The sequence below is a fragment of the Neodiprion fabricii genome, chromosome 7, assembly GCF_021155785.1.
Source record: "Neodiprion fabricii isolate iyNeoFabr1 chromosome 7, iyNeoFabr1.1, whole genome shotgun sequence".
Taxonomy (NCBI): domain Eukaryota; kingdom Metazoa; phylum Arthropoda; class Insecta; order Hymenoptera; family Diprionidae; genus Neodiprion; species Neodiprion fabricii.
The window spans coordinates 19,095,444-19,112,936 of NC_060245.1; the positions used below are offsets into that span (position 1 = coordinate 19,095,444).

Sequence of the window (17,493 nt, forward strand, 5' to 3'; positions counted from 1 at the left end):
CATCGAGTCTCTTTGTCTACCGAAAGAAAGACTGTCGAATCCTCAGACATTTCAACATCCAGTCCATGATCACATTACGTGTCAACTTTGTAAAAGTAATTATACCGATCTTCTGAATCAAGGTGTTTCCAGTTTTAGGTCCGTTAAATAGCATCAAACGACTTCAAAGGGGCAAACAAAAAGCCTTTAACGAAATAAGAGTCGACCATTTCAGAGCGTCTCTTCATCGAGTGTCGTTGTCTATCCAAAGAAAGAGTGTCAAATACTCGGGCACTTAAAAGTTCACACTACCCACTATCATATTCCGTGGTGTAACACTTGCTGATTAATTATTGACAGTTTTGATCTCAGCCAACTGACAATGCGTTTCAGATCCGTCACCGTTCCTCGACCATCGACCATAGACGTTTATAATCTCGATCCAACCACTCTGCTAAAACGTGGTTCTGTCCCAACGGTATCATTCATTCCTCCATATGTTCTGTAAGGTTTTTTTTTTTTTTTTTGTTTTTTTTTTTCTTTCGGACAGAATTGAATAGCTCAACGGCGGATCGGGGTTCTGAATGAGTCGGATCTCGCGGTATTCAAGAGCGAGTGAAGAAGCTGCGCCCGTTTCGCTGAGCCATGGATAAGATTGATTCTCTTGGGGATATATATCCGGCCTCGAGACAATCCGGGCAGTGAATATAAGGCGACGCTGTCTTAAAGAACGAGCGCAAGTTGTACACGGGTACTTAATACTACCAGTTTACGATCATGCTACGCGTGTATCCGCGGTGCTGGAAGAAAGGTGAGACAGAAGTAGAGGAGACAGGGAGAGAATGATCCTGACTTATAAACCACGTGCGGTTTTGGTCGCGTTTTAGCATCGAACGTATTTACGAGTGAGTGATTTCGGTTTTAGTGCATTATTAACGTCCGTGGTCAGACGCTGGTTTACGATCCACCAACGTTATTTATTATATTCCTTATTAAACCTCCGCTCACTCCTCGCGGCCTGGCTGGCTTTAAGCTTGCTTAAAAAAATTCGTTTTACGACCTCTTCATATGCCGGAATAGGTGGATAGGTCAGGAAATTTTAAACGCCAATCCCTGGTCTTCACATTTTATTACCCCTCGGACATAATGTGCTTGCGATTGTGCGTATCGCATATTTGCTCGTTGATAAACTTCGTGAAGTTTGCAAAGTATTCGAAAAGCGTGTCAAGAAATCAAAGATCAATTCAATCGGACACTTGTTGTTGCACTTTGATATTTTCACGTCACCTGCTATACGGTGCTGAACAAATCGAGCATCCGTCCGCTCGACGCAACTTTGCGTACAACGTGAAATTACCCGCTGGCTGGAAAACGTTTATTTCACGCATGTCCCAACGGCATAATATTATACTAAGCCTATGCATAGTTATGAGCGAATAAATTGTCAGTAAACTATAATTAAGTACGTATCTTGAAGAATTAAAATCGACCTGCTTGATATTGTACCGCAAATGCGTGCCTTAAAACTATTCATTTTACACTCTATTCAGCGTTCGTAATTCGTCGAATGGCGAAACAGCTGTATTGAGTAGAACACTTTCAAGATGAAATATTGATGGTGTACCAGGCTGACGATATTGCATTCCTGAATCTAGAGATCACGTCTCACACGATATTCAGTGGTGCAATCGTACAGCAGTTATCGTGGCAATTCCGAAATTGATCCGCATCGTACCTTGAAGAAACATGACAAGTAGAACAGAAACAGTGCGATTGTACGATAATTCGTGGATCGATAACTGAATTCACCGCAGTCTCTCATCCTCTGGATTCAACGAGGACTGACAGGAAATGTATACCAAGTCCATCTCTCCGATTTCATTTCTTTTGTAATACGTTACAGTAGACTAAAAACTAAGCGACACGTATACTTTTTTTTTTTTTTATGTCTGTCATTAAACACCTTAGGAAGTCGAACCACTCTCCAAAGTAAGACGTCTTAAGGGGTTGATTCGGCAGTTTCACCCGCAAGAACGTAATATTTTTCAAACAATCGAAGTGGAAAAGTTGTCTCATAACGATAAATGAAAAATGTGATTCTCTCAATAGAAGAAAAAAACATGCCTCACACTGGAGGGTGGTCTCACCCCCTTAAAGTGTTTGATGGCGGATAAAGAAACATAGGTGACGCTTAGTTCTCAGTCTACTGTAACATACTACAAAAGAAATGAAATCGGAGAGATTGACCTGAGATACCTTCCTCGTTAGTGACGTTGAACGAATACCAAACCTCGCATCCACCTCTTCCGTTATCATCAAAGGTGGAGTCGATCGTCTTCCGATGCAACGGTGATAATCGTCGACCCCAAGCCGCAGGGTGGAGTGCTTGCTCCATTGATGTCATCTTCCTTGCTCCGATTGGAACGTGAACTTGGCTTCCTTCGTCTGACCGGCTTACTCGAGGCGCCAAACTTCACCGCGAACTTCAGCTCCTCCTTCATCTCATCCACGAATGAAACCTGCGGAGAAGGGAATGACGAAGGTGATTTAAGGTCAGGCATCGAATTGGCCAAAACCGGAAGACGAACCGGAGCGTGATTGAAACGGAAAAATTTTGAAACACCCTCACGTTCTCTTTTATCGATGTGCAGCCAACCGCCCAAAGCAGTTCGCAGGCCGTATAGACGCCGGACAAAGCAATGCCGGTTATCAGGACGAGGAAAACGCCTCCAACGTTGTCCACACCCAAGGGCTTCGCGTCTGAGGTTCCGCCCTTCTTTTCCTGCGGAAATTGAACATATTCTAGCAGTGAAACAGCAGCGCTTGATTCGGCGGCTTTCCTCCTTTGTTATCAAAGTAGGTAGGCACCCACTCTCACATTTTCATCGACATCGCTACACTTGTACGTATAGTACAGTAAAGATCATAATCGCAAAAAACGACCGTCGTTATTCGGCTCATGAATTTCTTATCTGGACCGAAAGTTCCTTGGATTTATACTCGAGAATCTCGCGGAGCGGAAAAAGTCCCGCGTCAGTTTGATCTTGAAATACTTTTGGCATCGGACTGGCAAGTTCATCCGGTTTCGGAGCAAGGTTTAATCCGTCGTGGTTTTCCAGAGAGGATGACCACGTCTCTAAACCCTGTATTTCGACGCCATCATTTAACAAAATAAAACATCATTCACGGTGCGTGTAATTTGTATAACTGTCGCAATTTAACTTTGTAGAAACTTTGTCAACTAGGATAAATTAGCGCGGTTCAAATGACTTCATTACCCGTTTAACGTCGAGATACCCGTTAGGGTTGAACTTAGAAATTAGCAGCCTTCTAGGTACTTCGTTATACCCTCGTTTCGACCCCCGTTTAAAGGCAAGGTCAGGATGCGATCGATGATATCCACTCTCTTTGGAATATTACAATACGCAAGAAGACAACGAGATAAGAAAGCTATTTCAAATCGATCCGTATCAATCCTTTCAAATTTCTTCTCCAAAATCATGAGTAAAATACAGAACGATCTCTCTAATAATTTTTTTCTCCTCAAAATAATAGTAAGGGTTGAAAAAAATGGGCTGCAGATAAGTTTATAGCAAAAAATTTCGACAGGCCAGCTTTAAGACTCAACTCAAAATTAATCGTATATATTTAATGACTATCGATAGTTAATAATAACCTCAAATATTGTATCACTTGAACAAAGTTTTGTGTTCAGCTGAAGAATAATTTCAACTATTGTGTTACACAAATAAAGAAAGATTTGGCTGTTTAACTGAAGTTTTTAGTAAATTTTTTAGTTTGGATAGCTTAGTAACTTAATTACGTTGCTAATTATTAAAGTTTTTAGTCGCTTGACAGATAATTGAACCTAATTAATCAGTGAGTTACTTAGTTCATGTTACTTTATAGTCCATACGTTCCTAATTCGACAAATAGTTAACTGAATAGAAACATCGCTATTTGACTAAAATTTCACTCGATTCACTGAGCTACCAAATATCACGATGGTCTAATCAAATGACTAAGGAAAAATTTGCACGAGTTTCAACAGAAGCGTTCAATGTACCCGAAGACTGGAAATCAAAACAACTATTCTACCAAAGTGCCCAGTTAAAATACCGTAATTCTGTCTAATCATCACTTTCACCGAATACGAAGCTAAAGTCGAGGCCAGCAGGTGCTGGAAGACCAAAGCCGATGCCGAAGCTGTGCTTAAGGTAAACATTTAGTGTTGGTACGAGTATTTAGCTATAACGTTTACAAGAGCCGAGAGGACGGAATTAACTAAACGACAGGTTACATGCGGCAGGTCCCTTTGAAGTCTTGGGTGTAGGCATAATGTAATACGCTTCAGTTCTTGTTCGACAAAAGGACAAAAAGAGCAGGGCCTCGCTTTGCCGTGTAAAATACCGCTCTGTCACGCACGAGATCGGGCTTTCATTAATAAGCGAATAGCGTATTCTCACCGCGTACCAGAAGCTCGTATCATCGAACACTTTTCTTTGTTATACCCGTCTTTCGCAAACAAATGTATCGTCGAGTCACTAAGGTTCATGAACCACTTTACAACTTTGCCTAAACGTCACCACGAGAGCGAAACGATAATAATTAATAATTAATCGGTCATTTGGATGCATTCAGTGATAAAAACATTATGGTACGGACTGTTGGCGATATTTCGTACTCAAAAACTGAAGAAATGGTTTCAAGGATTCCGATCGTCAGATTTCGATTTTGAACTTTTTCCTTTCAGAAAAAAGTTACTGGAACATGGAATATTCTGTACAATTTTCTAGATTTAATTTTACGTCTTCCTCCAAACGTACATTAAGAGAAATTTTTAGTCCCGGTTACCGCTCAGTCCTTATCTATTTTCATTTTTTACCACAATCGAAAAATATACTTCTAGGTAGATAATGAAAATTAGTTTTCTAGCTGTTACCGAAAAGTATAGCATCCGTTACTATTCTTTCTCATTACGATCACTGTTGCTAGATTTTCTTGCAACTGTTGCGAAAATTTAACGCTCGTGCAGCGATAAATTGACGTTAAAGTCTTGTTTAACTAAAAAAGTAGAGTAAACCTCAGAAACTGATTTTGCGTGGCAATTACCAAAAAAGGATCGACGATAGCGCAAAATGTTTACGCGTACCTCGTTTTTCGTAATTCCAACAATATTCAAACAGTTTTTTTTAACGATACCTGTTTCACTGAATTCTTCTAGTTACTGTAACGAATGAAATTTTTCTCAGTGTAATTATCTGTAACCACAACTCGGTTTCCAACTCTTCCAATTTCGTAAAAAATGACCGGTTACCAAACCAAAAGCTGCGCTTGATTTTCCCCATTTATCCGTATAGGGGGGCCGTTTCAAGCGCGCTGTTTTTGAGGGCTCAAACATATTATGGTATTAAATTCACCTCGCACGCGCCGCCCCCTCTTTTCTGCTTCCACCATTTATTCTCCAATTCCTTAAGGACCCCCGTTTCCTGGAGTTTCAATATGCCGGTACTGAGAGCGTTCCGGTAAGGCGAATCTGAAATCACGTATGGGTCCAATAAATTTTAAGACTTGTAGACAGGCAGCCAGACGAAATTGAATGATTTCTCAAGCATTTGAGATTATCGGGGATTCGTTTCAATTCGGTATTTCAATAATGTACCGGAAGTTGAACTTACGCTTCTTCATGGCGATACCGTAGCCTTTTGCGTCGAGTAGGCCTCCAACTTGGGTAATGTTGCACTTCCTTTCCGCTTCGTACTTAATCGTCGACGACTCCATGAAGAAGGCGTAATTCTCCTGCATGACCTTACGCACTCCTTCATTATTCGATGATGGCAGTAGTTCCTTCTTGTTCTTTACCATGTACTCCTTCATTTCTTTCAAGACGGGATGTGTCGAGGCCTGATATTGAAACAACGATTGGTTCGCTTTTGAAGATACGTGGATGATAAATATTTTAAAGTAGCAGAAAAAAAAAAACGTTTCACGGTTCGTAAACTTTGAAAACACCTTGACACTGTATATTTCATTGCACTCCTGGATATAGTAGCATCCTGTATCACACCCCATTGATCAACGGAGCTTCAAGTAACGTAACCACAAAATTGCTCACCTTGAAGAAATCGATTGTGGAGCCGCTCCCTTTTGCTCCGTATTTAATGCCGTGTGGATTGTTGAACAAATCTTCGGCGGTTTTGATCAGCACTGGCTTTGATTCAACGACCAAGAATACCGCCAAGTTTGCAATGTACGAGGAGACGATGATCATGATAAATAACCCCCAAAAACCGCCCATCATGCGGGTTGAAAGACCTCTGTAGATGAAAAGACATTTCAGAACGATCGATTTGGCTTGCCGATTATCCCTTCAGCCAGGGACTGTCGGGCGATCGGTAAATCCAGCTGCCAAGACTCGGTGTTGATATTTGATACTCGACTTACATGGGAGCTACATCGGATCCTTGCTGCATGATAGAGCCAATGGTGAACCAGAAGGCGTTCTTGAAAGTGAATTGGTTCTCCAGTTCCTCAGGTTCCTCGATGCAGGGATACGGGTTGCTCCATTCGGCGGGACAGAGGCGAGCGGCGATGAAGAAACACAGGGAGACGACGAGGTAGGTACCCATCAGGTACATCCAGACCTCCTTCGAGAAGGGCATCAGGAAAGCGAAGAGACTGGATCCGGCCGGCTTCGGTTTCCTGAATAGAACGCTGATCCCTGTGAGGGTGAGTCCCTACTGTCAGTGACATATTTGCTTCCGGAAGAATTACAGGCCCGGTCCCCGAGCCCTAATAGCTTTGTTTGCTCCCCATATTTTCGATTTATAACACCCATAGATCGCCCCTTTATGGTCTCGCCTCGCAGCTTACGCCTTCACGATATTTTACCCCCACCGTCTCTATCCAACTTCCGGAGAGATTATGGGAAATGTTCGAGAGAGATTGGCGTGTGATTGTTTTCTGAAATGGATTCGAAGGTAGAATGGCCTGATTTGACGCCTGACGTTTTTGGTTGCTTTCAATGACTTGACAAGTTTGGACGAACTATGTACGAGAAAGGCTAATTTTAAAGAATGACCGGTTGAAGAATCGGAGTGACTAGCATTCTGGAATGAAATTGCACTGGTCGAGGAACCATTGGAAAATAGAAACCCACAGCGCACCGAAAGCTGCATAATTACCCAGATTCATGAAAGGCATGGTGAAGTCCACGGCCTCTTGGCGCTCGGCCGTGATTGTGAAATCAGTAATGGCTAGGTCAGCCCGCTGCAATGAATCACGATGCAGTATTTCAGTCTTGTACACTTCTTTCATCGACTATGACCAACATTTTATCAACAAACTAACGTCTTCCATGATCTTCTTTATCATGCCATTCCACTTTTTGGTTACGGGATGCTTCGAGCCGTAAACATCGTCAGCTTGAACCTCGAATGTATAGTTGAAACCCAGAAGTTTTGAAAGCTCCTGGATGATGTCGATACCGAAACCCTCGTACCTGTCGTTTCCAGTTTCCTCCTTCGCTGATTCCTTCAGCATTCCGTAGGGTGGCGTCTAAAACAACACGATTGATTTGTTTGCGAACTTGGGATTCATCCAGTGTTTGAATTGCCCAGTTCAAGCCCACCTACCATCGCTATGAGAATGATAAACGTTTTGTTACGGAGATTCAGTTCGACCGTGTGATCGGTCAGCGATGGTTTCGGGATGTAATTAATCCCACATGTCGTGTTCCACGTCCCGATCTTGTGCAGTCCGTCCAGGTCCAGGCGTACCAAGTCCAGTTTGAAGTTGCTCCGGTAGCCGGACGAGTCGAACTTTATCAGCCCAGTCATTCCTGTCGACTCGATCTGAAAGTAAACAACTTGTTCGAGCACTCCGTGTTCCGCATACAAGATTCTTGTTTTCACTTTTCGATGTATTCTGAACTCTCAGGGCATCTCCGCGCTAATCCGGGATTCCGAATTGAAGCTGGACGAGATACCAAACCTTATTCTTGCGAGAAATGTGCAGAAACTGCGGTTTCTTACCGATCTCATGATGTTCATCAAACTGGATCCGTGCTCCCAGCTATCGACGTTTTGACACAGGGAAGTTTTCGTGTCAGCCACAATGGCATCGTCAAGCTGTTTCAGGGCTCTTCCAAAAACTTGGACACTGTCGTAAATTAGGGCCGCCTCTGCGGTAATCTGGGATGGACCTTCCACACCCCATTCCGATGCGTGTTTCTCAAAGGTATCGATGACCACGGGATCGTCGGGGTCTACCAGACGTAAACCGACGAACTTTGTTCCACCATGTTGGTAGGGCTCGAGGTCAATGGTGGAAAGGTCCTGAAAAACAAGGCGAACAATAATTTTCTTTCTACAGGTTATAAATTTATTTTATATCTTACCAACGACGCGATTATGAAGCTGTGCCTGTCCGACATCAAGCCAACTTGTTGAGCCTGCTTCAAAACATCCGGCAGTACGTCAATCGAGCAATCCACCACTACATTCGGGTCTCCGGACTTTTTGATCTGTTCCAGAACTTTCCTGCGAAAAAGTGATCACTTCGGTATAACCGTGAGAGAAGTATCACTGCTGAAGTTTTCATGTGATAATATCTCGAAAAGGTCGATTGGTCGAGAACCTAGGGTTCGAATTATTTCAGTTACGATAAAAACTTCGCATCGTTCAGTCGTTTGAAAAACTTCAGACATCGGTTTCAACCTGAGATTTTGAACAAAGGAGTCTCACCTGTAATTCGGTCCTTTGGGTAGCTGCCTGACAGTGACCGTGTGTCCCCTGCGATCCCATCTCTTCAGAACTTCGTGCATCCGAATTAGATTCTCGGTACTTTCGTAGAGTATGGTGAATGTCTTCCATTCAAAATCCTGAGCAAGTTGGAGGTATATCTGCACAGACGTGTTTGAATAAACTATAGTAACGTAATTTTGTATAAACAAATATATAACTATACACAACTTGTCGTTTTCACTCCTTGATAAGTTTTGTTCCAGACTTAATGAATAATAATTTGTCAAAAGTCTAATCTCTGTAGCAGTGTAAAAGGATCCAATTAAAATGGAAATGACAATTTTTCAACCCCAAGAATTCAAACAATCTCAATTGTAAAACGCGACGAGAAAACCACACAAAATTAAAGCCGACGTATCAACATTTCGTTCTTCAAGATCTCAAATAATAAGAGGCTGCTTCGGTAACGTGTAACTAACTTTTTTACCGCTGCCTCGTTTTCCGTGTCTGTTACGCACATGCGGCCAACAGAGAGACCCACACATGCGAATGGTAATGAAGCGTTTCACGCTAGTCAAACATCCGCATCCGATGAACTGCAGTTCAAGCTTCGTAATACGTTATAAACTGAATCACAACCGGCAATCAAAAGCGCGTGCTTCGATAATAACACCGTTGCCTCTTATCGCTTTGAACCGATCTCCGAATCGGTATTCAACTTAAATATTTCTCTTTTGCCGTTTTTCAGGTATCAGGATTCAGGATCAGTACCGTAAAAAATTGAAATGAAAAATATTTGTTCTCGTATTAAAATAAGGCTGGAAAAAGGGCTCGAATTTCGCGCTTTTGAATAACTGAAGAGACAATTTACCCTCGACAAAGTTTGCGAATATGGATACATGTTGAGCAGACCGTTTCCCCGCGTTTGTCGAGGGTCCCATCTCGCTACGATGTGAGGAATTTCCATCGTGTCGCACATGCTTTGCACGTGTTTTGCTGCGATCTTGTCACGAGGACCAAAAATTGCAGCCACTCCGTTGTTCGCAAGCTCGCAGACTGAAAATTACGCCAAGTGCAGAGAAAAATTTACTGAAACCAGGTCGTAACATATCAATGGAATTTTCATTACTGACATACAGCTCACGTAAATAAATCAATGTGCAAACTTTAACGAGGAGTTAATCACCAAGCAAAAGTGACGTACACCGACTACGGTTAAATCAGTTGCACGCAATTACAAATATTACAAGGAATTCCAAGATACTGCAAAGATTACAGGGATTGAAGAGAGATTACAAAAATTGCAAAGATTTCAGAGACATGACGAATTGCAAGGATTACGAAAATTCTGCAAGGATTACACGCAGATTGCAAGGATTACAAAGATTACAGAGACAAGATTGAAGATTATTAATTCAAAGTCAAGATTGCCAAGTTTACCAAAAGACTGTAAGGATTACACGAAGATTCCACGGATTACAAGAATTACAAAGGTTCCAGAGATATGATTAAAAATTATCAATCCAGAGTCAAGGTTACCAAAACTACCAAAATAATGCAAAGATTACACGGATTATAAACGGATTACAAGAATTACAAAGATTTCAGAGATGTGATTAAAGATTAACAATTCAGAGTCAAGGTTACCAAAATTACCAAAAGAATGCAAAGATTATACGAATTATAAAGAGATTACAAACGATGATAAAGGATTACGAGAGATGACAAAGATGACAAAAGATTACAGACACCACATGAGATTGCACGACATATGTACGCCAGATTACAACAGTGATTAACCCCTGTTGATCAACGTAATTGTCACGAAATTTCATCGGATTTGAAAATTCGATTCCTTTGGCCTGAAATTAAACTTACCAGCCTGCGAAACGTCGTACGTATCATTATTTACGGTGATCATCTGGGCGTAAATAAACTGCTCGGAAAATTTGGAATTTCCGTGTCTCTCGTTGTTCAAAACATTGGCGGACAGCCTAAACGCAGTTGCCGTTAAATCGTCATCTTCGAATAATCCACCTAGCGGAGGGTAAAAAAAACAGCGGGAAAAAATTTTCTCATTCATGTTATCCGCCTGCGTAATTATCGCAGTCGCCAAACATGCTCCGACAGTTTTAAATCCTTATCGAGATTTCCTCGGACTTTTTACCCGTGTCCCGTATTCAGTTTCGGCAGCTTGTCGCATGCTTTTTGAAAGTTGAAAAGGAAATTGTGCGAGTATTAAGTAAGCACCGTAACTTTTATGAGCGTAGCTTATTAGTTCTGCAGTAGCCGAAATACCGATTGCATCTTTGCTCCGTTTCCGGTAGTAAGAATTGGCACGTTATCGTATCTTGAAACGCGAGACGCGTACGAATGAATATTTTTTACTGATTCGGCAAATTCTCAGAGCTTTAAAACGTATGTTAGACGGTTAACAGAGACAAACGATCATCCGCTTACCTACCGTAACCGTTTTTCCGAATCCAAAAATACCTGATGGTAAAAATGCGATCGAGATCAACACGATCAGCATTTTAAGATCATTGGGATCATCTGAAAATTAATATTTCGTACGGTGATTACATTGAAACAATCGCACTCGATTTTGATATCGGTAATCGAAAATCACGTGTAGTTTAATAATTCTGGGACTAATTTTTGAAAGTATTTATTATATTAGATATAAAATTTAAAAAAATTTTTGTACATGCTTGTTGTTACTGCAAATACTTGAATAATATTTGGTTAGAACATGAAGACGAGGATTACTTGACATTAGTTTTTGCTTTCATTCGCTTTGAGTGTTCACGTGAAGCTTTTAGTACATATTGCATTAATACTGCCTGAAATATTCAATATTCGTCGAAATGTCTGAGCGGATGAAAAAATTGTAAACCAAACGCTTAACGTAATATCTTTCGATTCTTTGAAGAAATCTTTTGTTTCAGCGATTTGTTAATGAGAATTAACGGCGTGGATACGGTTTGCATAATTTTGCACATAGTTGTACAGATTTTGTTAGATAATAACGGAATCCAGAATCCAAGGTTCTTTCAGTTTGGTTATATTTTCGCAAAAATAGCGACCAGGGTTGGCATAAATTTTTGGATAAATAATTCCATCACTTTTCCAGGTTTTCCAGGACCTAAGAATCTAGCTTTCTCTGACATTTTCCCAGTTCCAGTCAGTTACTAAAACCCAAACCGTTCGGAAAAAAGTCAGTCTTGTCAAATTTGTTTTCTCGACGAAAAAAAAAAAAAATAAACCTTTCATCTCAAAAAATTATTTCCAATTTCTATGATAGAAAACTGCAAACTTGATTTTTTTCCATGATCAATTTTAAAGTTCCCTGACAACTCCAGGTTCTCCAGATTTTAATTCAGGTGCGTGGCCACCCTGAACGAGCTAAAAAATACAAGGAAGATATTTGTGTAAGGTCGAAAAGTGGGCAGCGTGTTCGTTGAGTAAATATTTAGGCGTGTAGCGCGAAGAATTGCCGAACGGCATTTAAGACGGAACGATGCGAGCCGATGATGATTCCCGAAGAGAGTGAGGCCTTGATTATTTGCGGAGTTTGCGTTTACTTTGCTAATTGAAACGCGACTCTGAGCATAAATCACTCACCGGAGCTTTTCAAAACCACCCTGACGTCAACATCGTTTCTTACATCCGCGTTTTAGGTGGAGGTTCAATTTTTCATTCGGTATCGAATTATGTATTCCATTCGCCAATTTGTTATAAATTCATTTTCGAACGCGTCTAGGAGAAATTGAACTCGAAGGGGAATAAATATAACACAGTTTGTTCAATATTCAATACACGATACCGCTTCGTTAGTTTATTCTCAAGAATTTCCTTCGCTTTTAAAAGCCACTTGCGAGTGATCCCAGCGTATTCGATTCAGCTCCTTCTTTTTATACTAACTTTTGAAAGTCATTCGTCGGATGGTTCTACGGAATTCTGTCAATTAAAACTGGCAAATGGGTGTTTTTCACGAGAAAAGAGAAACGAACGAAACGCGAAGACCATTATTTTAACCTTCGATAGCCAGCGAGAGGATTAATCATCTTTTCATACTATTTTCTTACCGTAGTCGATTTCGCATATAAACCCAGGGCATGATCGTAGAACGAGAATGAATCACTCGTTATTGAAAACTGAATCTAGAATGAGAGAACAATTCACATTCACAGAAGGCGCGAAGCGATAAAAAAAAAATTTCGATTTTGGGAATTCTTCGTTGATTCAATTCTTCGTTGATTGTATAATATTAGTATACAGATTATGAAAAAGAAAAATAAAAAAAAAAAAAAAACAGTCGGCAGAGACGAGCATCGACCCTGATACGAGTATTTATACATCAACGAAGTCTCAACGTCGCTTTGCACGCCAACGCAATTTCATTTTTGCGTAAACATATCAGCCACTGCTTTACGCTCGTTAGAATGAAAAATGAAGTCCCGATAGAAAAAAAGAACTACCTTTTTTATCGATATTGAGGACGTAAAGTGAAGATCTATGAAAGGAATATTCAACCAGACGTCTTTTATTGCGAAAATAAAAATGAAGAGAAAATTATTCAAATCTAACCGTACCGTTCGACGTGATCTTTTAGAATTCTTTGTGGACTGGCGATCCCTTTCGCGTATAGTAGTCATCTTACTTTCGGCTACTTTTTTCACTAGATTTGCGAACGGTGGAAACATGAAAAATGAATTTTAGTCCGCTTGTTGCAGCAAATACTATGTGTTGATTTTCACAGTATCTAAGATGCTAAAGAATCATGGGAGAATGTTTATCAATTAGTTTCTTCGTTCGTTAAAATAAACGTAAAAAATATACACGTAACACCGGAAGACCAATAAATTTTTCGAAAATTTTTCAATCCTAATTTGTTCGAGATCAATTTCCAGAATTATAAATGGTAAGACACGACAGTTTAAAAGTTCTGCATTTTTTACGATAGTTTTTTCAATCATTAGTTTCCCGTCATTGCAGACGAGCCTAAAAATATTTGAATCGATTTTTTCTCTAAAGACAATAGACAAAAAAATAAAGACACGTCTCGGATCATTCAACTCTTAGCCATTTAATTCAGGGAATTATTCCAAGAATCTTTGTTACAGATCAATTTCCGCGCAGACTGTGTCTGTTCGGATGACAAGGAGAAGAAACTGCGTCTGGATGCGCTCGACTAGAATCAGGCCGCAATCGAATGACGAGAAGAAATCGATCCCTCATCGAAGCCTGGAGTCAGGGATGAGATAAAGAGTCGATTATTTGTAAATCCGCGTATAACGAAGCGGCGATGCAGAACTCGAGACGTATTCAGAGTAACTAATCTGGGTCAAGTGGCGAACGTCTCGGCGAATCGCTGCCGGTGAATGGCTGCACGGCTAAAGCTCTAAAAGAAGAAGTCGCGGTTCGTCTGATCGCGATACGAGAGTCGAGTGGAGGCCGAAGCCGGCTGCCTGATTGCCCGCGCCTAACGACGACTTCCGCTTTCGAAAATGGTCATGAACGAAATGAAAGGAAGAACAAAATAACGCCAAGTCGAAGAATTTCCTTGGGTTTGAAAAATAATTATAAGGCGGGTGAGAGAATTCCGTAGTATTAATTAGGACGCGTCAGAAGGATGAACTTTATGAACTCTTTTCAGAAACGATTCGACACTAAATTTCGAGCTTGAATCGGCCAGGGTTGGAAAAATATTAACTTAGTTGTTGGCCTTGTTTCACCGAGCAACGATGGTCATTTAAGAGTGGTTAAAATTAGCGGGAATCATTCTTCGTGGCGAGACGGTTGCAAAGCAAATATTGAAATAAGAAAACATCAAGCTTTTGAAAATAAAGAAAAAAGCAAGCACTCCACGACTCGGTTAAATACAATTGATCAAAACAAGATTAATGTAAAAAACGATAAATCACATCGCCAAAAATCTCGCACGTTAAACGGAGGCTTGAAGAAGCTTTTTCAAACCGTGACAAATCCCTATCTCACATATTTACACGGAAAAGAGTAAAGAGGACCAATTTGTGTAGATGCGTAAATATATCCGGGACGGAACGGGACATCCGAAAACTGTGAATGAGAAAAACGTTGGCTTCCGAAAATAAACATAAGGTGTGTGACCGAACATCGCGTGACAGCTGGAAGCGCTGAAAGGATTGACTATACGTGTTTAGTCTGCAAAAGTGACTAGCAACTAGATTTTCTCTGTTTTAAATTACTTTTCTAATTCGAACGAGTCGATCGATCGCAATCTCGGGTTGCGGGGGCGGCGAAATAAGCGTAGACACAATGAGTAGGGAACTTCCGGCTGGGAACAAAGACAATCCTTCAACAGTCGTGGGAAACTTGAAAATCGCAGTATTAATCTAATTTTTATATCATGGTGTGAAAGAATATTTTTTACTATTTGTTCCACTCACGGATTTATTTTTCAACACCAATGGTCAAAAATTACAACTGAAGTTGATCGTATGTTGAGCAAATCTCCCCCCTTAACGTGAAACATAATTGAAAAGCTTCAATATTCAGTATTTTAATAGAGAACCTAATCATTCTGCTTTTTCCTATTTTCCATGTAAAGATGGTGTCGTTTTTTCACCGTTTTTTGGAACAAAAATTATAGGACACGCGGATTAATGTCCTACAATTTTCTTGAAACAAGTTCTATGATTATATTACAATTGAACGACGGTCAAGGGTTTATTAATTCCAATATGTAGGTTTAAAATTTCATGCAATATCGAAAAGACTTAGTTTACATGAAATTCAGCTTGATTAAATTTTGGGTCTCCGTTCTGCCGTTGTTTCTGTTTTGACAATTGTTCGTTGAAATTAAACTGCATCTGATATAAAATACAGAATCTCAATTTTGATCAGAACCTAAAACTGTTTCAAATAATTTTCATCAATGTCAAAATCCGATCAAATCGATTTGAACTGTGAGTAATCGCTAATGTTCACAAACGATCGCTGATGGCTCAATAATTCGGGGTCAAATCGACCAGGTTAGAAAAAAAAATTCACTCAATTGTCAACAGCTTTTCATCGAGCAGCAAACTTTGAATTATGAAACCGGTCAAACAAATGAATATAAATACAAGCTTTTAAGAATAAATAACAAGACAAGCACCCCATGACTCGGTTAAATACAATTGATCAAAACAAGATTAATGTAAAAAACGATAAATCACATCGCCAAAAATCTCGCGCGTTAAACGGAAGCTCGACGAAGCTTTTTCAAACCGTGACAAATTCCAGTCTTACCTATTCACACGGAAATGAGTAAAGGGGACCAATTTGCGTGTATGCGTAAGTACATCGAGTAAACAATAACACCCTTCGGACTTTTGGCGAGTGTGCAAAACGTGCTTCAAGCCCTTCCCTAGCGCAAAATGAAGCTAGACGACGCCGCGACGGCTCCGCGCGCTTCCAGAGATCGAGCAGAAATGCCAAAAGCGCGCAGCTCCCGACGCGCATAGACTCTGCGTTCTTATTCTGGCCCTTCTTGAACTTCCCCTCCCTTTTCACCTCAGTCCCCTTATCCGTTCCGTGGGACAACAGATGGACTTGATTCTGCTTCTAGCCCGGCAAATATATTTCTCCTACAAACCTACCTCGTCGTACGGTGACCCCAAATTCGTTTCTGCTGGAAATTTACACTTGTGTTTGTTATTCCGGTTGAATTTCTTCTCTTTTTTTCTTCTAATTTTTGTTCAGCTTGTACGAGTCTATTTTTCATATCAATCGCGTTTGGATCGTTTTGAAACATTATCTTCGGCTTTAAAATGTAGAACTCTTAGATATGATAATTAGGAAACTTGTTTCGATATTGCATCGCAAATTTTTTCGGTAAGTTGGCGATGAAACTTTGATCACTAATTTGATTTTACAACTACGACATTGAAGCAAAGCGTTGCAATGACGGTCATTGTATTTGGCAGGAAGTTTTCAAAATAGCATCTAGCGATTGCACATCGTATTTGACAGAGGGTGGTGCTATAATTGGAAATTTTCAGTCTACGCGATCAAACTGCTAGACTTACGCTACGCGAAAGAGAGTAGAGTAGAGTTTATTAGAGAGAGAGAGAGAGAGAGAGAGAGAGAAAGGGAGGTAACTCGTTGCTATTTTTGTTCCGCATGCGACAGAAATTCCTTCGGTCAACTGACACTTGTGAATACACCGTGATAAACTATTTTATTCTGTGACTTCCGCTAGCCATTTATTTCTGATAGTACGCCCTCATTTTTTTCCGATGGATTATTGTTGATTTATTTTTTTTCTTTTGAATTGAGAGAAAAAATTATCTGGATAATAACTGCACGGTACTGAATATGATATTACAGAGTCAATAGGTTCTACTTGAAATTGTTGAAGATTTAACGAGAATCGCTGCGATGGCACTTTTGCATACAAATTGGTGTGTTGTTTGAATTTAGACTATCTAAAATAATAGGATCCCCGCATTAAGAGAATGACACAATTATGGGTTTTTATGAATATCGCTGATCAATTCGCCTGTTTTTAACTTGTAGTTTTCAATTGTCGTCGGCAAATTCGGGTGCACAGATTTATTCTGAAAAATAAAACTCAACTCGTCGGTTGTATATTAAATCCTGTTTCTACACTTACTTTGTCAGGACCTGACAACTGACAATTTAAAAAAAATTGAATTACCAATAACGTAGAAGACTACACTACCGATATCAAACCACAACCTTGAAGCGCCTGATCATAAACAACCCGACGCACATTCGTGAA

The 17,493-nt window shown here is 40.3% G+C and overlaps 1 protein-coding gene across 1 annotated transcript; it reads right to left on the reverse strand.

The window, feature by feature from the left end:
* Window positions 1–1,091: 1,091 nt before the first annotated feature.
* Window positions 1,092–16,304, reverse strand: LOC124186991 (glutamate receptor ionotropic, kainate 2-like). Its single transcript, XM_046579217.1, has 17 exons — window positions 15,999–16,304; window positions 11,184–11,276; window positions 10,602–10,760; window positions 9,595–9,779; window positions 8,724–8,881; window positions 8,378–8,519; window positions 8,013–8,315; window positions 7,614–7,832; window positions 7,330–7,536; window positions 7,164–7,248; window positions 6,424–6,700; window positions 6,095–6,296; window positions 5,658–5,883; window positions 5,400–5,515; window positions 2,609–2,761; window positions 2,281–2,498; window positions 1,092–1,714 (listed from the first exon to the last, which is right to left on the reverse strand). The coding sequence occupies exons 2-16, from the start codon at window positions 11,254–11,256 to the stop codon at window positions 2,295–2,297; spliced, it is 2,709 nt and encodes a 902-aa protein (XP_046435173.1). The 5' UTR covers window positions 11,257–11,276; window positions 15,999–16,304; the 3' UTR covers window positions 1,092–1,714; window positions 2,281–2,294.
* Between the last annotated feature and the right edge of the window lie 1,189 nt (window positions 16,305–17,493).